The 26,882-nt window shown below is 43.5% G+C and overlaps 1 protein-coding gene across 1 annotated transcript in view; it reads right to left on the reverse strand.

Moving 5' to 3' along the window:
- Positions 1–26,882, reverse strand: part of APPL2 (adaptor protein, phosphotyrosine interacting with PH domain and leucine zipper 2) — a 597,113-nt gene that overhangs the window by 249,297 nt on the left and 320,934 nt on the right. The window contains exons 7-8 of the mRNA XM_086919274.1: positions 20,023–20,081; positions 14,522–14,668 (exon numbers count right to left, since the gene is read on the reverse strand). Of these exons, the coding sequence (XP_086775400.1) occupies positions 14,522–14,668; positions 20,023–20,081 (206 nt within the window). The remainder of the gene's footprint in view (positions 1–14,521; positions 14,669–20,022; positions 20,082–26,882) is intronic.

Consider the following 26,882-nt stretch of genomic DNA (forward strand, 5'->3'; position numbering starts at 1 on the left):
GAGTAGACCATTTTGTGAAAATTCCTTTGGTGGGGATCATAGAGAAAAGATCTAGGATTGGGTTAATATACCAAACACTTATCTCTGACCTGCCCGATGATCTAATCATTCAAAATGATAAGTTGGATAGGACATTTGGACAAGAAGGTACTGACTTGGCAGTTTCTCTGGAGCTGGCCAACCAGACTTTAATAACTGGTAGTCTGAGGGCCCAACATTACATGTCAGCCTTTGATTTATATTATACTCCCGGGAAAATCTTGAAATGGTCCAGTAACCATGGGAATTCGTGCAGCAGATGTGGAACCTTGGCTGCTGACACGACCAACATGTTTTTTCCTGTTCCAAACTGGCCAACTATATTTATGATATTGAATCTTTTCTTGTCCAAATTACTGGTAAAGCTTTGATGTTAACACCCACTTTGATGATCTTGGGGGTCGACCAGACGCAAAACTTGGCAGCGGGGAGCAAACCCGAAGAAGGCTTTTTGTTCATTGCTATGTCTATTTTTAGAGCGGAAATTACTTCCCAATGGATCAGTCGTGAATCCCCATAATTTATAAATTGGAGGCTGCTGGCTATATATGACATGGAATCAGCAGTGTATAGACTAAAAGGACGTAGAAGACGTGAAATGGGTTGGAAAATTTGGGCCCCGATCACGGATTGGATAGGATGAATTTTCCTTTTTTTGTCCCTTTTGTTTTCTTTTTATTTTCACTATTTGTTTTTCTTCTTCATGATACTTTGAGATAGCCCTTCCTTTATAGTCCCTGCTTTATTCTTTGCTTCTTCTTCTTGGGCCTTGTTGTGTTTAATTTGTTGATAACTTTAAACTATGTTTTGCCATAACTGCAGTATGTAAGAAGCATTTAAAAAAAAATTGCAAGTATTAACCAACAGTAACAGTGGTCTAGACGACAATGCTTAAACAATGTGAAGAGATTAGATCAGGCACCAACTCTCCTGATCAGTATTTTTCAATGCAACAAAAAAAAAGCGTGTCTCGTCCGAGTGAAGTGGAAGAAGAAAGGATATTTGAAGAGGGTATTTTTAGACTCATTGGTTAATAAATATATCGTGAGGCTATCACTGTTACTATGGTCACTATATAAAATTACAGAAAGATCCCATGGAGGCTGTTTTACTCCAATCCAATCCTACTTGTGGTAGTAGGTTTGGAACCTCTGTAGTAAGACAAGACAGAACCAACAAAGAAATTAAAACACATTCAATAAGAAAACATCCACATCTTAATTTCATTGGAGGCCTTAGACACTGTTTGCCCCTTTCCTCTCCCAAGGAAAAATATGTTTCTATGCTAAAAATTAGATATTCAAAACACAAATAAGAGAACCTCTGGCTAAAGATAACAGGGGAGAAAAGATCCAAATTAATGAATTATAAAAACCTTTAACAATTCAATGAGTAGGACAACGTTTAAAAAAAAGAACGAAATTGCAGAAGTAACCTAAAAGGATTGCTCAAATATAATAATAGACCCATAAACACACCTTTCATCGTCTCCTATTTGAGCCAATGTTATCTTCACAGAACTCATTGAAACATCATCATATTTCAGTTTTCGACCAAGATCTTGACTTGTTTGTCGGAAGAATCTCTGACATTTCGTTTTCAGTGTTTGCTATTCTAATCCCTATGTATCTTTTTCAGCAGGGGATTATCAATGTCAGTTGGCTAAAAAAGCAACAAATATTTTGAAACGACTATTATACTTGCACACAAGGGCATAATATATGTAAACAGGTTAGACAACTTCATAAAAATCATGAGATCAGATCATTTAGAACAAGCCAGCAGTTCATGTTTGTGTACACATGCCACTGCTCAAAGAAATTCTTATACTAAGGTTGCAAAGTGAGCTTTTGACAACTTTTGGAAATGAACATATTATGAATAGTATTCCCCCAAATTTCTGCCTTCTGTTGCTCAACCCGTTTTTGTTGGCCATATGACTCAGCGCACGTTATGTCTGCTAAACAGTAGGGATTACCACAAATTCTCCCTAACTAGTGAAGAAATTACAAAATGAGTGGTGATCTCGTTTCAAAGTGTGAATGTAAGTGAATCAATATATCCATTAGGCACCTTTACATAACTATTGTTTTTACAAAAAACAAGGGAACCCAAAAGGTATAGTATAAGGACCTTGGGCAGTATCATGTTATAGAAAACAATGGTCCCTATTTTCAGAGGAAGCATCACTTATATACAATAATCATACTCTAAATAGGTAGTATGTCTTTTTTCCAGCCGGACAAGAATTTATTTTGCAAATATATATAAAATTAAATTGTTAGAAACATTCAATGACAAGTGGGCACAGCTGTGACCCACGAAACAGTGAGAGAGCAAAACGAAGCACAGAATGGCCAAAGGGCAAAGTGAAATACGTCTGTACACTCCTATTTGAAAGTTTTAACAGACTAAGATCATTTTCTTATACACCATTGCACATTACCATATAGCATAGTCATATTGCATATGGCGTTTTTTGGTGTCGACGACGTTTCGATGCCACCCCTAGATACTGGGCATCATCCTCAGGACAACACAATATTTCATTGTTGTCTTTATGAATTTACAATTGCACTATGCCTAAATCGCATTACTGTACAATTACATGACACAGGGGAGAAATTGGGAAAGAAACAAAAAGGAACATGAATTGGTAAACATGAATACTGTTAGGCATGTAAAAATGTGACTGTTGTGAGTTTAAAATCGGTGAGATGTGTGGAACAACGAGTGGGGGAGGAAGGTTTGGCGTGACTGAGTGCCTTTTGTGCGTGGACAAAGAGGTGAGACCACTCTTCGCCGATCAATCTATACAGAATACACTGTGATAAAGTGAAAGGGAGGACGGCGCAGTGATTGGTATTGTACGGCTGCTGAGAGACCACATCTGAGTTGGTCATGCATTAATTTAAATGCGGATGCAATCTAGTGTTGTGACGTGAACACTTATGTGTAAGGCGCAGCAGTCAGTGTGTTTATACAATGACAGGACCACAATCACAGGGTTCATGCATTAGATCGTGTGAGCATGAAGGTGGTAATGAAATGAAAAAGTGGAAAAAAACAGCGCAGTGATTGGTAGGACACATTCGATAAAGCATGTTTCAAGATCAGAAAGATGATGATGTCTCCTGCCGTGATTAGAGCACTAGTAGTTATGGCGCAGTGGTCGGTGTGACGGCATAGAAAAGGGATCATGCAATAATATCGAGCTGACACAAGGTCAGAAAGGCTAATTAGGACGTGAAGTAGGTACTACGACGGGCTTGTGAGAGGATACCTGTAAGTTGGATCAGAAGCGGGAGCGATAGCTCGGGGTCACAAGGGGCGGTTAGCCAGCTGATAGGAATCTAGAGGCGAAGGGAGGACAGAATTGTAGCACATTCGTGGGATGAAAAGCAGGAAAGCTGCAATTAGTATTTCCTGTCCAATTTGATTGTACCGAATTCAAAACCTTTTCCTTCTATGGTTGATTCACAACACACACAGCTACCGCATTTGGCATGCCCTGTCAATGTAGGGAGACCCCATGCGTCATCGAGTGTTGTTTTAAGTGGTTGGAAAAAGGAAGGAAAAAGTTTTGAATTCGGTACAATCAAATTGGACAGGAAATACTTTTCAAACTGTAATTCAATAAACGTGGTATACGCTATCTTCTATCCCTGCATGTTGATTTACATAGGTCAAACCACCTAGAAGATAATACTCAGGATTGGACAACACCGCAGCAGGATCCGCTGTAAAACGGCGAATGCCCCCCTCGTGGATCATTTCACAGGGAAAGGAGACACTGAAAAAGATCTGATCTGGACTGTAATAACATTGATCAAACCTCCACCTAGGGGAGCAGATGTCTCTATGCTACTTAACAAAGAGGAACTGCACTGGATCCTCAAGACCAACAGTTTCCGCACTGGATTGAATCGCCTTGAAGACTGGACCTCCCTGCTCTAATGTGTAATCCTGTATAATAATCAATAATTAATTGTACTGCAATTTTAAGCCACCTGCGTCGCTCTCACTCTCACTATCGACTAGAATATCGCCATTCACCACATTAATCTGTCCTATGCACTCCATTTCAAAATGGCCACTACAATTCCTCATTATTTTCACTGAACCTCAGTCCTTCTTTTGTCTCCACGCCCACCCCTCAGTCCTTCCTCTCTGTCCACGCCCATCCTTGCCTACAACAGGGCTTCCCAAGATGGCTGCCACCCTCTATCCTGGAGCCGGACCAGCCATCGAGCTCCTGATCTTGAAGTAAGTTAGTTCCCATTCCAGGAACTAGAGACCATTTCCAGCTCACCTCAATTGGAAATCTAGTTGCAACGCAATTTGTTAAAAAAAAAAACTCTTTTTCAGACTGTGCTATTGCGCACTTGTAAGGAATCCCTATCTCGACTATCCAAGTGGACTCCCGAACTTATACTGTAATTGCAGCTTCCCAGGTTTTCATCCCACGGATGTGCCACAAGCCACGTCACAATGGCTTGAGTGATAGTAATTCTGTCCTCCCTTCGCCTCTAGATCCCTATCAGCTGGCTAACCGGTAACCGCCCCTTGCGACCCCAAGCTATCACGCCCGCTTCTGATCCAACTTGCAGGTATCCTCTCACAAGCCCGTCTTAGTACCTACTTCACGTCCTAATGAGCCTTTCCGACCTTGTGTCAGCTCGATATTATTGCATGATCCCTTTTCTATGCCGTCACACCGACCACTGCGCCATAATTACTAGTGCTCTAATCACGGCAGGAGACATCATCATCTTTCTGTTCTTGACACATGCTTTATCGAATGTGTCCTACCAATCACTGCGCCATTTTTCCACTTTTTCATTTCCTTACCACCTTCATGCTCACACGATCTAATGCATGAACCCTGTGATTGTGGTCCTGTCATTGTTTAAACACACTGACTGCTGCACCTTACACATAAGTGTTCACGTCACGACACTAGATTGCATCCGCATTTAAATTAATGCATGACCAATTCAGATGTGGTCTCTCAGCAGCCGTACAATACCAATCACTGCGTCGTCCTCCCTTTCACTTTATCACAGTGTATTCTCAAGTCAAGTCAAAAGATCTTTATTCGGAATAAAAACATCCATAAAAGTACAGGCAAAATACAATTAAAACATTCAGTTCAATAATGACATCTGGAAAAATAAATCAGAGAACAATCAAGCATAATCAAATTTCATTTACAAATTCAGATCTAAACACAGTTTGTCCCTTCACAATCCAAAAGGAATTCTTAAAAGCACAGTTTAAAAAACACACAATTTTAACGACCGTAGTTAAAAGGATGGCTAGAACAGCATCGTAATTATATCCAAGTAGAACGTGCAGATAAAAGATTCTATAAAGTGCATAGTAAAAAGTGCAGTGTGCGATGGTTATGCCTCAATGTAAAGAGTGGCTCGTAATCTGACTGCAGCTCTGAGAAAACAGCTCACCCTGAAAGTAACTTCATCTGATCCCAATAATAGAAAAGACCTCAAGGCTAGTTTAAAATTAGTCAGATCATTTTTTCTACAATAAGGCATTAAATAATGGCCAGAGAGCTTTTTATAAAAACCACAGAAGAACAGAAAATGCATCAGGCTCTGTTTCATGTTAGGGTTGCATGGGCAATTTAAAGTTTCTAAGTGTTTGTTGTATCCCAGAGGGAAGTTTAGTAGATTTACTACACTCCCATCTCGGAAGCGAAACAATAAACCCCTAACCCATCTGCCAAGATGCAGACGCAAATACCTGTATGGTGGGCCAGGATTTTTAATGTGTTGTTCAGAATAAGCCAAATATTTTACAACAGTGCATTTAGTCAAGTTCTTTCTTTCACGCTCTTCTCTGTACAAGTCATACAATGCCCTAAGAATAATGGTCTTGTGGGAGTGATTTATTGAGTTAGGTATAGTAAACAAAGAGCCCAGCCCCACACTTACAAGGCAATCTTTTACCGCTTTCAACCATAATATATGGTGTCCCCTATCGCATTTTAAGCAATCCAAAATAATTTCACGGGTCAAAGTGGCAGCCGTGTTATTCCATATCTTTATCCAGAAGAGTGCTGGTCTAGATCTCACGAAATCTTCTATGTATGGGATATTTAATTCATTGTGGCATACATAGCTGGGGGAACAAATAACCCCACCCAGCACCTTCCGGCAAAATCTATTTTCTTCTGTTTGGATATGGAAGCAGTTAGTATAACCCCAAACCTCTGCACCATAAGTACCGGTTGGCATACATTGGGTTTGATAGATCTTGACTAGGGGTGTTATTACATCCGCGTGGTTGGGTTGTCTTAAAGAGGTAACACAATTAATGGCCTTACCCAACTTGTTCCTAGCATAAGATACGTGTGCATGCCACGTACCGGTGTTTGAGAATAGCAACCCTAGGTAGGGGAAAGTGCTGGTGCTTTTTAAGACATTTGACCCTGATTTGATCTCGGGGATTTTATAATTTTTAGGACCACAACTCATGATCAGGGATTTTTTAAAATTAGTTGTCAGGCCTAAATCGGCCATAAAAAGGACGAATCCTGAAATTAAAATGCGGAGTGCCTTTGGAGTGCGGCCCATCAAGACCGCATCGTCAGCATAAAGGAGGGTGGGTATGGGAACTCCATTTACGTGAGGTACGTCTCTGGTTAGAGTACTTAGGGAGCCACTTAACTTGTTGATATACAAAATAAACAGGAGGGGGGCCAGCACACACCCTTGTCTGACCCCCCTACCGATGCTGATATCGTCGGAAACTTCGCCAGTTTGATTTACACGCACACATGCTTTTAAATCACGATGTAGAAAGGCTAAGAAGTGTACCAAATGTTCATCTAAACCATATTCGAGAAGGGTAGACCAAAGGCGGGAGCGGTTAACAAAATCGAAAGCCGAGCTCAAGTCCATGAAACCAAAATATAAAGGGGATTTCTTAGCAATGTTATATTTTGCCATGATCAAGTTCAGGTTTAAGCATTGTTCCACCGTTCCGACACTACTACGGAAACCAAGCTGGCTAGGGTGTAGGATGTTATTCTCATCCGTCCACGTTCTAATCCTTTTAAATATGATCCGTCCCAAAACTTTCAAGGTGTTGTCGATTAAAGAGATTGGGCGGTAACACCCAGGATCCAACCTGTCACCCTTCTTAAAAATGGGAACAATGATGCTACGAGACCATGTTTCTGGAATTTGCCCGTCTGTTAGATTGTTAAAAACATTACAAAGCAATGGGGCCCAAAAATCGGGCTCACATTTTAGCTGGTCAATTGAGAGCCCATCAGGACCGGGTGCTTTATTCCCAGCACTTTCTAATATGGCATCAGCTACCTCAGATACAGAAATATTAAGTGGGTGTAAGGGAAGTGGGGTCAAAGGAGGGTTGTCTGGTGTTGCATACATTTTTTCAAAATGTTGAACCCAGATGGGACCGATGATGTTACAATTAATTTCGGTTAAATTAGAACCAATATATCTTATCTCCTTTACCTCCTTCCAGAACCCAGTGGTATCTTTCAGGTCGGCAGATCGTGCCAGGGAATCCCAGTGGGTTTTAAGTAATTCATTTGATCTAGTGCGTAGGGTACGTTTGTACTCTGCTCTGAGCAGCCTTATTCGTGGTATATCCCTAGGTTGGGCTTTTAAGGCAGCTCTAAGCATCCTATTTGCTTTAGAACATAGGGCATCAAACCACCTAGGTGTTTCCTCAGCTTTACTAGAAGCTGGTCTGGAAATTTCACCTTTAATTACAGAACAGAGTTCAGAGAATTATTTAATTATGTTAACCCCATGGTCATCAATAGTGAGACAATTTTCGATCAAGGTTGGGTATTTTTTTAAAATTCCTGCTAGGATTCCCTTATTGTCTGCGCCCTTCCAGATTACCCTCAATTTATCGGTTGAAACTATCAAATCCCTTGCGCCTATTTCATTTCTTAGACGCTTACCCCTCGGGAGTGATAGGTGAATAACAATCGGGTAGTGATCACTGTAAATTTTACACACTACTTCAGCCTTTGTTAGGACCTTGGCAACAGGGGGTGAGACGAAAACATAGTCAATTGTGGTGCCGCCCCCATGACCAATAAAGGTAGAAAATGGGGCGGCGCTGTTTTCCATACCTACATGTTCCATACAGTTAACAAGGTCACTGGTTGCAAGAAAGTTTGACAGTTCTATACCTCTTTTGCATGGAGGATTTCTTCGGTGTATATGTGCATTAAAGTCCCCTCCTAGACAGATACCGTCAAATTTCCCATGTTTCTGTCCATCCATAATTTCATTAATAAAATCGAATAAGAGAGTAAAATTTGGATTAGGTTGGGACAAAAAGTCATTGTTATAAAAGTTGATCAGACATAGTCTTGTCCTCTGAGTATATGATAGTGCCATGAAGCTGGGACAATTAGTAAGTAGTTTATCAACTTTTACATCTGCAGTGATTTTTATCCAAATAGACAATCCACCACTTGGACGGCCAAACGGGGGAGCTGGAACAGTCCTATTATGGCAACTATACCCCTCATATAACAGGTCCTCAACACACCAGGTTTCTTGGAACATTAAAATGTCATGACAATTGACCCAGTCCCTCCAGGAAGAAATTTCCATCTTGGTCTTCAGACCAGCAATGTTCCAACTGAGAATTTTTAAGTTGTTATTATCACTCCTCAGACAACAGCCCTGGGCAGTTCCTGAGACAAGTTTAGCTGTAGTATGCCCCTGTTGTTCACATAAAATGCTAGATGGAAGGATCTTAGGTGTTAATGGGGCTGCCTCAGGGGGTATTTCCACTGGCTGAACTGTGGCAAAACACACAGAAGGCCGTTGGATGCTAGTGGAGGGCAGTCAGTCCAATGTGTCCAAGTCCTGAAATATTCCAAACCTGTTATATAACGGAAAAACAGGTGGGGGCTGCATCATCTTGTGGGGAGGACGGTAAAAATACTTTAGTGGTAAGGGGGTCACCACAGTAGATGGACCATATCGAGCAGAGTTGTTGTTCAACAAGAATTTTGCAGTGCCCGGGTTTCTAAAGTTAATTACAATACAGTCCCCATTGATGTTTTTGAAAAGAGGACCAACCCAGGTTACTCGCCGTGTGGATATGATCTCTTCAGAAATATCATATCCCACCCCCTTATGTTTTGTTAACCAATCTATACACTTGTTGTGCAATTGAACCCATGATTCACCTTGACCTTCCCTGAGGGGTGGGATACCAGCCAGGACTAAAACATAAGGACAAGCCTCAGGTGGAAGGTGTAGGGCAGGGCCTTGATGTTTTACAGGCCTGGTGTCTTCATGTGAGGTTTTATTATAGCACTGGCTGGAGTTGGCGGGGACCTTCTGTGCTGTGGTGGTCTGTATCGCTGTATTATTCTTATTATTATCAGTTAATGCTCCGTTTACATCGATAGCAGAGGCAGAAGGTTTGGTCGAGGTGGCAGGTCCACATGTAACATTACGTGATGGCAAGGGGGTATTGGTTAGAGAGTCAGGCGGGTTGCTGCCTCTTATACATTTGCTTTTAATCACCGCGGGTGTGACAGACGACGTTGAGTTTATGACTGCCTGTTGTTCCACAACCCTATTAGTGCTATGGTCACTGCTGGTGAGAACACGGGCGGTGAATTCAAGATCATTTAGCAGACGTTCTACTCTCATTTTGTCCAAGTTCGCTGTGCCTTTTCTCTTGGCATCCTCGTTTTTAATTAAGTTTTCCAGTTTGTCGAGTCTTTTAAAAATATTATTGAATTGTTTGATCATTTGACCTTCAAGGTTTTTAAAAATAGTATCTGCAATAGTCTCGATAAGGTTCCCTTCAGATTTGGAGTAGTGACTAGTTTTGTCATTTACAATGGGGGATTCAGTCTGGGTGGAAATAGATTTGTAATTTGAATCGTCGTTCTGCGAAGGAGGCACTACAGGTCCAAAGCAGGCTCTGGCCAGAATTCCTGGCCAATCCCTTGCCACTTCAAAAACCTTGAAGCAAAAACTCCTTAAAACGAGCGTGTTTTTGAGAAGGGAATCCCCCTCTCACACATAGATAAACACTTTAGGGCGTGTAGACACATAGTCTGTATCACACATCCACTAGTTTTAATTACACACACCTTTGAATTGTCCTGAAGAAAGCCAGCATATTCATAAGGCACTGGCTGAAACATGTTGACCTACCAAAGGACGTGGGAGGTCGTAACTCGCCTCTAACGTCCCACAGCCTTATTTTTAACCGCTGGCGGTGGCCCAGGTATTAAAGTTTAATTTACCTTCGGGTACTGGGACCTCCGCCAAGCCGTTTTAAATTCACACTCAAAGCACCCTTCACCGCACACACAGCGACATACCTGCTCCGCTGTAATCAGGCGTCGAAGCACACCCGGGACACGCTAGGTGTCACTGGGTGGGCCCGATGATGAAGCATGCCACCACCTAGGTTGGTGGGTGAGGGCTTCATGAGCACACCTACCAGGTGTCATTACCCCTTGACAAAACAAGTCTGAGTCACTGAGATTTCAATACCAAATCTTGTTAACCCTCCCTCAACTCTAGCTAGTCTCTTTTTGATTAAACTATATATAAATTGGGGATACGGACTAGCTATCTGGTCCTCTCTCTCCCTCTTGATACACGATCAACTGTAAGCTCTAGGCAGTAACCATACTGGATAATCTGTCTTACCCACTTGTCTGTTGTAATAGAATTCCAGACAGGTAGAAACTGTGTTAATCTCCTCCCTACAGGAGTGGAATGCTGTTGGGGGAGCTGAAGGAAATCACTGTTTACTGGTGGAGGAGGTTCGAATGTTGTTATTACCTCTAACTCTTCCCTTGTAACTCATACAGGATCTTTAAACACTTCTGGTGCATGCTTAATGACTCCTTTAATCATAGGTAGTATTTGAGCTGACTTTTGTGATTGTTCAAAAGTATCTAGCAAACAATCTTCCTCTGCCTCATCTGAGTGCATTGTGATACCATGATAGATGGCCGCCCTATTGAGTAAGTGTCCGAAACCAATATTATCCTCTGAAGGCGATGGTTGGATGCATATGTAGGTGGGTCAGGTATATCTGGTACATCTTGAGGGTTTGGGTACTCCCAGTCAGGTGCATCACTTAGGTAGGGAAAAGGCTCATCTTGGTCTCCCCCATCCCTTAGGTTATACCCATCATCATTCTGAGGAGGTGTCTGTGGTGGTGAAGAATAAGGAGGAGAATTTTGCGGTGAATTTTGAGGTCAATTTTTAGGCGAAATGTTTGAAGGAAGAGGAGATAAAAGAGAAGGTACAGGAGAAGAAGACTGTATAGGTGATGTGGCATAATCCTTCTTCTTGACAGTCACTGGAGTTGTAGGTGCTGTATCTAACTTCCTCTTTCTGTGTGGCATAGTAGAAACATGTCCTGTTTTTGGATCAATGTAGATCCTTTTTTGCAAAGGATCAGGTTGAAAAAGCTCCTCTTCTTGAGGAACCGGTTGCAGCGTCAATTCTTTCGGTTCCGGGCATGGTTGTTGCTTGTCTTTAGTCTTAGGAGCTGTAATAGAGTCCTTTGGCGTAGGTTTCGGCACCAAAGGTATTGTCTTTGGAGTCGAGGCCTGGTTTGTGGGCTTGGAGGCATCAGAAGCAGGCTTTGTAGGTTTCGGCATCGAGTCTATAGTTATTGATATTGAAAGTTGTTTGGTAAAGTTTTTACACGCCAAACTACTTGAAAAGTAGATTTCGGAGCGGAAAAGTTGCATCCGAACCCAGTGGCGGAAAAAAACAATCTAATGCTATAGCCTATGCTCATGCGCACTATCGTCCAAGGGAGGAGTCACCTACCCCGTGACTACAAAGACTTCTTCCAAGATGACAACAACATGCAATCATCCGAGCCCAACACCAGGTGGCGATCTAATGCACAGTGTGAGATCTGCAGCTCATATGCCTCGAACATGTTGCTTGTCTTTAGTCTTAGGAGCTGTAATAGAGTCCTTTGGCGTAGGTTTCGGCACCAAAGGTATTGTCTTTGGAGTCGAGGCCTGGTTTGTGGGCTTGGAGGCATCAGAAGCAGGCTTTGTAGGTTTCGGCATCGAGTCTATAGTTATTGATATTGAAAGTTGTTTGGTAAAGTTTTTACACGCCAAACTACTTGAAAAGTAGATTTCGGAGCGGAAAAGTTGCATCCGAACCCTGTGGCGGAAAAAAACAATCTAATGTTATAGCCTATGCTCATGCGCACTATCGTCCAAGGGAGGAGTCACCTACCCCGTGACTACAAAGACTTCTTCCAAGATGACAACAACATGCAATCATCCGAACCCAACACCAGGTGGCGATCTAATGCACAGTGTGAGATCTGCAGCTCATATGCCTCGAACATGAAGCTTTCCAAGGAGGGGTTAGCCTGGGAAGTTTGCGAATGCCCACAAACAAGTACCTATGTGGACATTCACAAATTCTTCTTCCTTTCAAGTGTCAAGTTTTTATTCCAGACAAAGACTGTCATATATCGATTTCCAAGGTGGGAAGGTAATGGCTTACCCTCATATTTTGTAGTGGTGTAAAGAAAGGGGTATGCCTCACAGACAAAAAAAAACATGTGTTCTGTTAGGGAGAATAGAATTCCCTCTGCAGGGTTCTGAGCAATTGAGAACTTGGCACAGAGGGAGTAGGACTGCAACCAATATGTAAGACGACATTCCCAGGAGCTCACATGGAAAGCAGCACCAGAGCATCTTTACATGGGGATCCCAGGGAATGCTCCTGAATGCCAGAAATGTGCAAATCTGCACTTGAACACAGGTGTAAATCTGAGAGTGCGGATTTCCACATTTCTTTGAGAATTTGGCCCTGTGAGTTTAGTATTTCCACTTACCAATGTAAAAATTTAGAGTTGAGTACGGGTATGAGAAGCTAGTATTTACATGCGGATAAGGTGGTATTGGTGCATGCCTGTGTTTTACTAGTAAACATCGGAAATAGGTTGGGGTCCTGGAAAGAAGCCCAATAGGTTGCTTCACTCCTATACTTCTATGTGAGGAATAGGATTTTGAAATGGTCTCTCGTTTTATGATTAGCAAGAAGGAAGGTTAAATGAGAGGGGCTTTGAATGTAGTGGCAGAAATAATCCAGTGAGTTGATTGTTGTGCATTCTAACCTTATGTGTGAACATCAGTTTGTGGTTGTGGTGCACTTTTAACCATTGAACCCAACTAGCAATGTGGTGGAGGCAAATACTGGATCGTGCCTGGATCAAGTTACTGTAGAAAGTGGAAGCAAATTATATTTTGACCAAAGCATGGTCTAGTAGCCCCTGCTCACACAAATCTGTAAGCAACCAGTCCATCGACGCCTAAGGGGATAAGCATACCCAGCCATGTTCATGACCAACACTCGTTCCAGTGAGTCAGGTAGAGAAAAGGCCCAGACTCCACAAGGCAGTGATGAGCTAGGAGAAAATAGCTTTGAGTAAGGCTCAAATAAGAGGTTCAGCTTGCACAATTTCATATACGTTTTGAGAAGGCAGAAGTGAAAATGTAGTAGGACCTTGTAGTTGAAGGCACAAGGCTACGTCACTGATAGGGTGCATGGTTTGTGTACAGAAATGGACCTTGCATGGACATTAGACCAGGGGCGGCTCTAGGCTCATGGCGGCCCTGGGCAGGGATCGTAGGTAGGGGGCCCAGGAAGAAGGGGTCCGTGCGGGGTGGAGCGCGGAGGCCAGTGAAGAGGGGAGGGTCAGGGTGTTTGGAAGTGGAACAGAGCCGGAGGCCACCAAATCCCTGCCAGGGGCCGCCACGCAAATATGTATCCATCCTCAGAGGATTATTATATTAAGGATATATATTGGCATGGTGGCCCCTGGGGTTTGGTGGCCCTGTGCAGGTGTACAGCTTGCACATGCCTAAGGCCGCCCCTGATTAGACCTCATTATACTACTACAGGCACAGATGCCGGATACGTCCACACAGTGACAGATGTAGTCTCACAGTGAATGAGCCAACTGGGCATTAGAGTCAGGGAACATACATCTAATAATTAGGAGAAACACTTAGAGGAGTCTGTGCAGGCTGATAATGTGTCTTACAAGCTGTAAAAAAGTGAGGTGTCCTTTTAAAGTCATGCAAAGGGATCGCTTTGGGCCTAGTGGTGTGACTTCTTCGGTTAAGTCTTTGGGTGCCTCTCCTGGAGTGATGTCTTGAGTAATCACCCAGAAGCTACCATAAGGAGCATTAATCCATTATTTATGTGCAGGAAAAGGTTAGGAAAAGTAAGGGGAATATTCACAAACACTGGTGTTAGAATGCAGAGAGTATATGTGTAACTTCAAATATATTTCTTTGTAGCAGCAAATGAGTACATTTCAATCAGAAACATCGAACACTGTAAAATGCATGCCGAAACTGGAGCATTTTTTAAAACCTGTGGGAGTCTCTGGGCGATGCTGCACTGCTCTGAATGACAGCAAGGGGTGCACGTACCTGCCCTTGGGTGTAGCCCAGCATGGGTTCCATCATTGCTATTCTCTTCCTGTACTGTAGAGCGTTGAGCGCACAATAGTGTTGTAGAGACGAAAGATGCTGTTTTCTTCTTGCATTCGCCACCTCTTTTGCAATCTCTGCTTTCAGCTGTATGAAAAGTAGTGGAAAATGTGAAGTTATGCGAAGTGTTTTACTGCAACACAATCCATGGAAGATGATGTATCAAGTGCGAATCACGAAATCACAGAATTTTTTAACAATTCATATTTTATGCCATTGGCTGACACAAGGATGGGCTGCTGAAGGGACATTTCATACAAACAGTGAGTTGAAAAGGGCCGGAGGTCCCAGCTGTTCTGCGCTTCCATATAATGTCTGAAAAGAACACAGAAACTCTGGCATATTGCTAGGTCCAAACGTGGCATTCCGAGTGCACTGACAGTCAGGATCTCCCATTTAGACAGACAAACTGACAGAAGGAATTCTACTGTCAAAAGAGCAAAGGCAGAACTGCAGACCTATTAGCCAGCGTGTTAAAGCACATTAGGACTGGGAAAACTAAATAGATGGGGTGATTTTCCTCAGGCTTCAATCTAAGTAAAATGTAATAATGCAAAGTCATATGTATTTAAGGATCCAAGGCTTTCATCTAAATGTATACCAACGAGGTTGTGCAGAGGGGTGTGACAGTTTAGTGCTTTGTGTGCCTACCTAGTGTTCAATGATTTTCTTTTCATAATTATTATCGAAGTCTGTGCATCTCGAGGATCATATACCCTTCAAATTTAAGAGGAGCCAACCCTGAAAATCCCCCCATTCAGGAGTCTACAACATTACTTCTCAGGCTTCCTCACAAATTTATAGCTTTGGAATTCTCTTTAAACAAGGCTGGTCCCTCCACTAGTTCCCCTCTGAAAAAACATTTTCTTAAAAACACATATTTGAGACTCTAAAAGACCAAACATTGCATCCCTTGCCACTGTTGAGCACACACAAATAGTTGCAGTGAGATGCAAGTGAGGATCTTTGCTAGGAATATTTTACCACCCTCCTCTTCTCCAACGGAGCCATGCCTTTAGGAGGGCCTCGACTTCCTTTGCTTACCCCTCTTCCAGCAGCCTACGTCTCATTGACTCACCATCACTGTAAACTCAACAGTCCGTGACTCACTGGACAACCACAGTCGGGATCATGATAATCTCTCCTCTCTCCATCCAATCCCTGCAACTACTACTGATGTCACCCTACAGGGGTTGAGGCATCCTTCATTTTGTCCTCCTACAGCTCTCTCTGCACACTACCATCTCTTCAAATGCACACTTACACTACTAGGTAAAGCTAGCACTTGAGGCAGAGACACAAGCTCACCCTACTTTATGTAAATATGACGAAGGAATTGCAGAGAAGAACGAGCAACATACAATGAAATTATTACCCTCATTTAATCAGAGCCAGGGTGCAACAGTGGACTCGACCTGCATTCAAAGCAGTCCCGCTGATTGGGAGAGGTCAACAAGATTTGAACATATATGTAAGTTCGTAGAAAATAATGAAGACAACGTTTATCACCTTTCTGGGGAGCACAATAATTAGAGTAAAACCATCAAAAATATAGGTTATTCTAAGTGTTTCCCTTTGTTAGGTAATACTGATGCTAGCTGTTCGCCTCAATTGTGACCATGGATGTTTTAAACTGTCTAGTAGCGCTTCATAAAGAAGTGTTACTACCTTCTTTCTGGTCCCCATTCTGAGCATTTTGAACAATGTTTGGTGTGCACGGAAACAGCAAATCCCCTGTCAATTCAGTGGCCTACATTTCTAGTTTATATACAATTGGATATTCTACTCCAAAAAATGTACAGTACAGACAGTGCGAGGATACATATATCAACACATGATAGCAAAATTACTAACCTTATAGATTGAATAGACAAAGAGTGCTAGCATCACCCAGTAGATGTAGCACATTGAGTATGCCATGTCCTCATGCACACCCTTGTTCTGTTTTTAAGGGAGCTCTGAAATACTGAGGATCCTGGTCCACGCCATTATTTAACATACCATTCCAGAATGCACAAGTGCCAAATTCTTAGAAAGAATATATTGTAAATCCACTGCACAAGAAAGGAGACAGGTCTGATCCTAAAAATGATCAACTAGCCACCCTTGTAGATGTAGATGGTTAATTATATTCCCAAGTCCTAATATAAAATTTAGACGATTGATAAGGCACTTTCGGATTAATAGCATTTTCTCCTGGACTAAGCTCGAGGCGCAGGCCATGTGGCTGGAGGTGACCTCCGAAGACACGGAGGACGCCCACTCAGCTAGACAACTTGCGTTGCTTCACGAAGAGATCCGCCAGATCTCCCTAGATCCGGCCAGGATGCTCTGGCGCCTTTATGTGACCCGTGTTTATGGATGGGGCAACAAAAACGGTAAACTGCTTCAAAACCTAGTCTCCTACCCCAGGGCCAATAGAATTATTCCTGAAATCCGTGACGCCGCTGGTACCCATCACTGTACCTCGTTAGATATCGCCCAGGCCTTCATGGGTTACTATTCTCAGCTGTATTCTAACTGGCCCCCTTGGGCCCCCCTAGCCGACCTGATGGATCGAACCAGAGCCCATCTCCTTTGCTTACCCCAGACCGACTCGATGGACCTTGATCTTCCCTTTACTCTAGAGGAGATCCATGGCGCCATCTCCCTACTCAACTCTGGGAAGATGCAAGAGCCCAAAGGTTTTCTACAGGAATATTACGCGACTTATCGAGAAGTATCAGTCCCTCATCTGGTCGACCTCTTTCAACATGTGGTAGAAATGGGCTCTTTCCCCCCCAGAGACTTATGTAGACACCATAGTGGTCATTCCGAAAACTCAACCACCTCTCCTTTCCTACGGAGACTACCGCCTGATCTCTCTCATCAATACTGAAATAAAAATCTTGGCTACTGTGTTGGCGCAGCGTCTTGGCCGCCTGCTGCATGAACTGATCCTCCCGGACCAGTGTGGCTTTATGCCCGCTTGCGGTACTCAGCACTGTATACGACGCCTCCATCTTGCCCTAGCCATCGTCACCTGCTCACCCCATACTAATAATAGACTTTGATATGGTGGACTGGGGATACTTGGAAGTCGTTCTGGCCATGGTGGGCTCCGGCCCCCACTTTCGGCATCTCATCAGAGTCTTGTATCGAGTCTTAAGGCAAGGGTCCTGACAAACGGCGCATTCTCAGAAGCATTCCCCACCTGCAGAGGCTCCCGTCAGGGATGCCCTCTTTCGCGGCTCTTATTCGCTCTGGCGATGGAACCGCTGGCGTGCCTCATATGCAGTGACCCCCAAATCCGAGGTGGTCCTGGGACCCCCATCAGATTGACAAAATTGCCCTCTATGCGGACGATGTTCTGCTTTTCCTGGCCATTTTTAATGAGACTGAAAACCCATTCCCAAAATATAAGGCCAGAGGGACGCAGAGCAAGTGTCCTGGGGAGTGGGGGGAGGGAGAGGGGGAGAGGCGGAAACAGGCCTGTGCTTAAAACATGAGATGGCAAGCTCCCCAAAAATGAACGGAAGTGGGATGACCCCCAGGGCCACAGCAAGACGTCAGCCGTTCTTTCATGTACTTGCTTCCCCGAGAAATGGATCCAAGAAGCCGCGAGCGCCCAGAAACTGTTAAATGCTGTTTTGGAGGCTAAATACAAACTTAGTACAGTTTTACCGACACCCCAAGCATGTCCTCTTAAACAAGGCCTGTGTATTGAGCTATGCGCGGAATGCCCCTGCGGGTACAGCCTGTCACGTAGGGGTAAACCAGGCTCTACGGAAGACCTATCTGGAAGACACAGCTCTGCTTTTACATTTCTGTCTCATCCACACAGCCCTCATAAGCCAGATGTGGACACCGGAGCGCTATATCCAGCTTCTGCAGTCCATAGAACGTAGCCACACAGCGCCTAGATGGCCATGCGTACTGTTTGGTCCGTCCAGATGAGTGCAATGTTGTGAGAGAGTCTGCAGCTCTGTCTGTAATGCACCCCGCCCCCCCCTCTTTTTACGTCACCTACAGTGCTGACATGCGTCCACATGCACCCGCCGTACCCTGGCTAAGAACCGTGACCTGCGGATGGAGGAAAGCCCTGTAACCTGATTGACATTGTTTTGATGTAAATGTGCTTGAATGTACTATGTTTCACACTGAGAACTTCCCAGTGGGTTCATGCACACGAAGCGGAGCTTTCAAGTTCCATGCCAGAAAAGGGTAGCTTTACAGTGCCTGCTTCTAGGCAGTCACAGCTGCCTGCGGTGTTTTAGCTTATTGAGTGTTCTAAGGGTCATTTTTAATGAGACTGAAAACCCATTCCCAAAATATAAGGCCAGGGGGACGCAGAGCAAGTGTCCTGGGAGTGGGGGGAGGGAGAGGGGGAGGGGCGGAAACAGGCCTGTGCCTAAAACATTAGATGGCAAGCCGCCCAAAAATGAACGGAAGTGGGATGACCCCCAGGGCCACAGCAAGACATGAGCCGTTCTCGCATGTACTTGCTTCCCAGAGAAATAAATCCAAGAAGCCGCGAGCGCCAAGAAACTGTTAAATGCTGTTTGAGGCTAAATACTTAGTACAGTTTCACCGACACCCCGAGCATGTCCTCTTAAACAAGGCCTGTGTATCACTGAGGCTCCCGGGGGAGCTCTGCAGCGTTCAGGAAGTGCGAGAGGTGGCAAGGGTGAGAGGTGGCAAGGAAGGCGGGAGGATGCTGCAAGCCGTCAGGAGGGCAGACGAATACCACCATGTTTCTCCGAGGCAAAGCAAGAATGCCTCTGAGAAACGCAGCGTCATTTTGCGATTCGGGGGAGTGTTTTCTTTCTCTCCTCTTCCCATTGGCTGGAAGGTAATATTCCAGCCAATGGGAAGAGGAGAGAAAGAAAACAAGAAAGAATCTAAAAAAGACGCCCCCGAATCGAAAAGGGGCTTGAACAGAGTGACGCCCCTCTCCTCCAATGGCTGGCCTCCATTTAGGAAGCCAGCCAATGGAGAAAAGGGGCGGGTTCAAGCCCCACTCTAGAAAACATTAATTCTCTGACCGAGACTGCGCAAGCACAGCCTACGGTCCTCGACCTAAAAAATGGAAAACAAGAAAGGACTACTATACAAACAGACAGTTCTGGACCCAACCACTAGATGGCGGAATAATGCAAAGCATGCGACTCCAGAAAAGATTCATGCTGGAAAACATCTTATATTGTCTGTGTGGTCACTTGTAGCCTCACCGCCCAAAAAATATACTATTTCAGAAAATAAATGAAGAGCGTGCCATCTGAATACAACATGGCTACCTTTTTCTGAATAGTCATAGGCCTATGTACATACATACCACTATAAGGACAATGATGCAATAAAATGCGATCAAAAAGGTAATCTTGAACTATTTCACAAGTGTTTAATAAATACAAAGTAAAAAAATTACTAATAATAATAGGAATATTTAAATTTAGGTTTACCTTTTCATTCTCTCTTCTTTTTGGCAGCCGGCTGTACTTCGCCATTGATATGTCGTGCTCTAAGAACAAGAATCATTGATAGTTAAATTTCACATGCACTTTGACATTGTAGCATAAATACTAAACTAATCTTGTTAAGGTAGTAATCACGTTTTCAGCTACACGGTCTCTTTTTAATAATTTTCTCCATCTGAGCCAGTGTAGTCGGAGGAAATATACATTTCGTGAGACTAAGTCACAAAACGAGTTTGAACATGCACAAAATATATTGTGTGAACACACAATGTCTGGATACAGACTGCCTTGCACACCTATCTGCTCCGAATAGAAAGATACAAGTTCACCATTTCAGATGCCAATAACTGCAATGCTTGCTCTTTAAACCCTGTATTTGTCAGGGCTGCACTCCAGAATGATGTGGGTAAAACAGCAGGGCCTGATCTTATTAACAGGCCCAATCACTCCTCTACATGCTCGCACCTCACTTATGTACAGATAACATCTGCATCAATCACTGCCTTATCCTCCCTCTGGCTGCAGGTCTCATTTCTGAAATTTTAACCACGACTAAAAGACTTGTGGTCATACATTTGATGGTGTAAGTGCAGTCATATTTATAGGCCCTTCCCCTCATGTCTGGGCAATGGATACGAGATAAAAATGACGGTTTCATACAACCGGACGAAAGCAAAAGCTGCTGCTAATGGTATAAGTAAATTCAGATTATTTTGTACTTTTAGATATGATGTAGCCGAAGTCTATGGAAAAGAAGAGAATTGTTAGTACTTGTACTGTAATCTATTCAGGTTGACAAATCCACCTGGTGTACAAGTCAGTATCACTATAATGACTAATACACTGGCACTGAGAAGGCTAAATCTGAAGGAAAGTTCTGTAAATCAGAACTATAATCAGAAGGCCAACTAATGACTGAAGAGAAACACATCAGATAGCAAAGAGGTTAAATTATAACATATGGACACAGATGGAGCCAGTGAATTGTATGGGGACAGAACGGTGAAGTCACTGGTCAGTGGGTTCATGAAAGACATTATCCCAAGGATGTAAAAAACATCTTAGAAAGGCAGCTATTGCCTGCCTAATGAGGATTCCATTTATTTCCACCAAATCATTATGCAGTCACTATTTCCATTAAAGCAGCTTCTCTATTACATCAGTACACATGCAATCATTTTTATTACTCTCAATGGTAACCATATACTCTTTTCACCCATAAAAAGCTATCAAATAAAAGGATGCACCATCATCATTCCTAGGCACCCTATGTTTCTAAATTGAGCATGTAATAAATAACCTGGTATCCAGACCAGCTCTCATACTGCACACGCTTTGGCTAGTGATCAAATATTTTGTAGAAAAGTCTATATAATCTATTTTGATTATTAATAATATCAAATAAAATATTTCTTAGAATTCAAAAGAAATGTGTCTTATTCTGAAAGTAGTCTATAAAGTAACAAGGGAACCCTGTGAGTCAGAAGGGATATAGGGTATACGATATATTGTAAGAGACAAAGGTCCCTATCAAGTATGTATAGGAAAAGTTATACAGAACAACATATCGATCTTCAAAGTTTTACAATGAAAATAAAGTAGTATTTATTTAAAAAAAACTATAAAACAGGCACATTATTCAATGAAGTGCAGAAGGTAAAAACAGGGTTGGAAATCACTAGATTTCCAAGCTTCAGGCATGTGTGTATATATATATATATATATATATATATATATATATATATATATATATATATATATATATATATATATATATATATATATATATATATATATATATATATATATATATATATATATATATATATATATTGACTTGAACATCAATTTCTTTATTAACAGTAGTCACGATATAAAAAACATTGTGTGCTCCACAGTGATCAAGGCAAAAGCAATGGGAGTCAAGACGTGGTGTGTCGACGTTTCGATCCTCACTCCTGTGGGGGGGATCATCATCAGGAACAAAGGAAAATAGCCTGACAGGATGCACTGAGCCATAGAGCGTTCCCAATTGGCAAGGGCCAAATACGGGCAGATCGGCAAACAACCTGAGTCCAGCCAGGATAGGGCATATGAGACGATGAGCAAAGTGTACAACCAACCCTGCCAGGAAACTGAAGGTCACAGAGGGGGGATGGGGGGGGGGATTACCAAGCCATCCAGAAATAGTCAGTGCAGTGCACCGGTTAGGTCCTTCTAGAAAGCCCGGGCGGTATGCCGAAGTAGATGGAGTGGAGGGTGACATGTACCAAAGGGAGGGAAAGGTCACCCCCCCCCCCCACATCAGTTGAGCCCCCATGGGGGTGGAGCGGTGCACTTAAGGGAAAGTTATTCCATAGCTCAGGTGATGGCCTTCTCTGGGGTCTCGAAGAAACAAGATATGAAGTCGCAGAGCACTTCGAGTCGGGGAAAGGAGCATGTAGCGAATCTGGACTGAAGCTGTTGTTTGACTACGCCATAGGTCCTGCGCCATTGCTGCACCACATGGGTGTAGTCTGGGAAGATAATTAGATGGCTTCTCTGAAAGTGAAGCTCCTTTGACCTCTGGGATTCTGGGAGTACAGTGTCCCAGTCGCTGTAGTTCAGGAATTTGGCTATCGCATGGCAGGCCCAAGGGGCAGGCTGCTGCATGAAGGAGCGGTGTGGCTCACTCCACTACAAAGCAAGCTGACAAGAAAGAGGTAGGCATCCAGGAGGTCAGCCAAGTTTCCAGGAATTGCTCGGGAGCTGTCAACTTGAGTTCCTTGACCATGTAACTACAATTCAGAGATCCAGCCTTCCATCTCTATGACCCTGTCCACTACTCCCCTAGGGTCCTGGCGCAAGAAGGAGACTTCCACTCCCACCTCGCCATTCTTTGGAGGCAAGGCAGGCTAGTCCAGCAGGCCCGAGGATCGCTGAACGACCAAGGTGGAAACTTTGTAGTGGTCAATCTTGGTCTGTGACTTGGAGGTCAAGGATTTGTTGCAGCCATGATGGCCGTGCGAGATAGAGGAGGCGAATCCAACCAGTAAGAAAGTCTCAGGTGTATCTACAAAAGTGGGAGAGGGGAGAAGGTCATCCTGACGGGGATTTCGCCCCAGAAAGGAGGGGGAAGATGAGGAAAAGTAACGTGCTCCCTACAGTCAGATGGTAGGCTACCAGAAGACTAAGGTTTCTCTTCACTGGTAACCCAACCACCAAGGTCCTGTGTAGTGCAGAGTAGAGGAAGGGCTTGTCAACAAGGTGGCACATGCAGGCCTTGAAGGATCTCCCTCTCCCAGTCTCAGCCCACTTTCCATCACACCCCCCGAATCCACGGGTGAGGCACTGCAAGCAGCCAGTCTACAGTTCCTGGTGTGGGAGTACAAAGATCGGAGGGGCGACTGAGTAGGGCGGTGCAGCGTCTTCAAGGGGGTCTGTGTTCTTGGACCCGTAGACACAAGGTGGCGGGCAGGGCCCTCCTCCCAACAGCCCTGGATTGAATGAGTCCGGTCCAAGACAGTCGACGACTAGATCCATGGCTGGCTTGTGTTGAACCACCGGGGCTGGAGGGGAGGGCCAGTTTCAGCCCTCAGGCCACTCTGAGGGTGGGAGAGGTGGGAGAGGGAGCCCGGCCTATGAAAAAGTCCACCGGGGCGGCGGGCACACCCTGCTCCCCCCCAACCAAAAGCTGTATGTCCTGTAGCCCGATCTCTTGAGGGAGCCTTCCCCAAGTCCTGGCCTCAAAAAGTAAGGGTTGGTGGTCGCTGCCATCTAGGCCCATGTCATTAGGGAGCGCGGAGTCTGGGGCTGCTGCACAGCATTGGCTTCACAGCTCCCGCCAATCAAGTGGACCGCACTGCTCAGACTCGTCCAGCCCAGCAGGCTGCATGTGCCTTCTCACAGTACCCTCTGTGCGGCCTCATCTCAACTCCCCTGGGGGCCCACTCCAGTTGTACTCTCCAGTCTCAGGCGGTCGAGCAAGTGGGCTTCGAGGTCTGCTCTCCGCATCTATTCTACATGACCTCATAGACCCCTCGCGATGGAGGCCTCTGGTGTGGATCACTGCTGCGGGCTCTGTTGCACCTGAAATCAGGCATATGATGCTCTCCCAGTGTGGGAGGATTAACAGGATTTGGCCCAATCCTGTATGATTGTTGGGAGCTCAGCAAAGACCGTCCACTATCTTGGCCCGATCGGCCATGTCCCCCGATTGCCGAGCTCGTGAAAGGGCACATATAGCAAAATGCAGTATAGTTCTAAAAACACATCAATAAATGTTTACATTTGAAATTATAAGATCGATTTTGTTGATCACGAAGAGATATTATATTCTGAATTTTCAGTAATCATGGTTGGATTTTATCTGCCCATCAGTCTGCGTGCAAGGTGAGATTTGGTCAGGATAACCAGGTTAATTACTGTGTGTGTCTTCTACTTCTTCAGCTAGGCCTAAAGGTATCCTCGACTGAGTAGGATAGCAGGTACAGGAGAACCGTGAAAAAGCTGCAGCAGAGTCCACTCACAGGGTAGCAATTAAGAAACAATGATGTAGACTGACCCCTAAAGTCTAATGGCCATAAAAAAATAGATTAAAATCAAAAATATTATCATGTTAGGTACATTCTAAGCCCTAGTCTTCCGCAAAGAAAGCCCTGCAAAGATGTGTTTTTTAGCATGAGGTGGGGAGAAGCGTCTGTGTGGAAACTGGTTTGAAATAAATAGTGCCATAACTGAAACTGCAAATGTTACGCTAGTTAAGTGAATAACTCAACATAGAAAAACGCCATTCTAATACTAAAGGCAAGGGATGGGAGTGTCGTGTTAAAAAAGAGTATTCAATTATTGTAATATTACGGATACCATCTGTTTAACCAGTGACTTTCGTCTCATCTCGTCATGTCTACTGAAGCCTCAAGCACAAATGTAACAAACTCTGCAAATGTTAGTATTTCTTCTCCACAACCGTTTTGGGTATCTGGTTAAGAACCTCCCCTTAAGTGGACAGAATGGAAGGCTTATTTTGTCAATTATATAGACGCAGTGGATGAAGCGAAAAAGATGGCAGCTGAACAAAAGAAAAGATTACTATTACATGCACTCGGTCCGATGGGACTTAAGACCTTTCTTCAGTTAACTAGCAATATTACTTCTGGAGACTTTAATGTTTTTGATTGTGCCTTACTACAATTAGATAATTATTTCAAACCTAAAGTATGCATGGGGGGTCACAAGGTTTACATTTTTTCAAAGGAAACAGTCTAAATCTGAAAGCATTGATGACTATGTATCGGATTTGAAGAGACTAGCTCTTGACTGTAGATTCAGAGTTCTGCATGACGAATGGATTTGCGATCAAATAGTCATGCATACTTCTAATCCTGCTATTCAAGACAGATTGTGGGTGAATGGGGATGCCTCTCTTGATGATGTGGTAGCTATTGTGAGGAAGGCAGAAATTTCTGGACGTTGTGCTGTTGCGATAAAAAATGATACTCAAAAAGTAGCCTTAATTGGTAAAACCAATATCGCCAAAGACTTCAATAGAGGCACTCTCAAGTATAGAGATAAACCACCCTCTAGGGATCGTGCTAAGTTCTACAGGTGTGGCAGTCTTGATCATCCTGCCAACAGCAAACTTGTCCTGCCATCAAGCAGAAATGTACCAATTGTGGCTTAGTGGGTAATTTTTCTAAAGTGTGCAAAAGGAAAAATTCAAAGATTAGATATGTTTCTGACGATACCGTGTACAGCGAAGCTGGGGATGACTTGATTACAGACCCCAATGATATTCTAACTCATGTGCTATCTACGAGCTTTAGAAGTAATTTAATGCTCAATATCAGCGGAGCTATTTGCACTAACAAACCTATCTGCAACATGCTAATTGGTGGTGTGAATGTGGATATTATTGCTGATTCTGGTTCACCGTACGCCATAATTGACGAAAAAGATGGAAAAGTAAATTTGCAGGAAAAGTAGGTGGACATCTATTGGAACCAGACATTCATCCAGAGGGTTACAGTCAAGAAAAAATTGATCTGATTGGTTTCAGGTGGTTTGTTTTTGAGTTCAAAAACAGACAGTGTCGTGCTAAATTATATGTTGCAAAAAGCGGTCCCCCGTTTTAGGATGGCTGGACCAGAAGCTGCTTCATACCATATTAGATCCCAACAGCGAAGAACAAGTGTTGATTGTTTATGAGGGTTCTTCTTTAGGTGAAGAAATGAATAAAAAGTTTCCCTCTGTTTTTAGCGGTAAGTAAGGTAATTTACTGGGTTTTGAGCATTGTATTTGTCTCAAAGAAAATGTAATGCCTAAAGTTCATTGTTGTCGTAATATACCTATTCTGGTTAAAGATGCGGTTTCTAAAGAACCTGAAAAATTAGTGAATGCTAAAGTGATTGAGCCCATAAAGGCTTCGGAGTGGATTTCTCCAGTTGTTATTGCAGACAAATTTTTTAACATTCGTCAATTACTGAAAAAGAATGTGAATTTCTCATGGTCTAAGGAATGCGATAAGGATTTCAAAGTCATCAAATCAACTAGTGCTAACGTTGCTTCTCTTTCCAGTTTTGATCCAGATGCTGAAAGTGTAGTTACCACCGATGCTAGCAACAATGGATAGGAATGGTAGAGAACGCGTCATTGTCTTTGCCTCCAAATCCCTATCTCCGTGTAAGGAGAAATACCCCATAATTGAGAAGGAAGCTCTGGCGGGCACATGGGGTCTTGATCATTTCAAATCATTTATATGGGGGTAAAGTTTGCACTTTAAGATGTGATCATACGCCTTTAGTTAAAATACTGACCACAGAAGGTTCCTCTAATATTTCTCCTAGGCTCGCTAGAATTTCTATGTG

Source organism: Lissotriton vulgaris, chromosome 1_1 (assembly GCF_964263255.1).
Source record: "Lissotriton vulgaris chromosome 1_1, aLisVul1.2, whole genome shotgun sequence".
Classification (NCBI taxonomy): Eukaryota; Metazoa; Chordata; class Amphibia; order Caudata; family Salamandridae; genus Lissotriton; species Lissotriton vulgaris.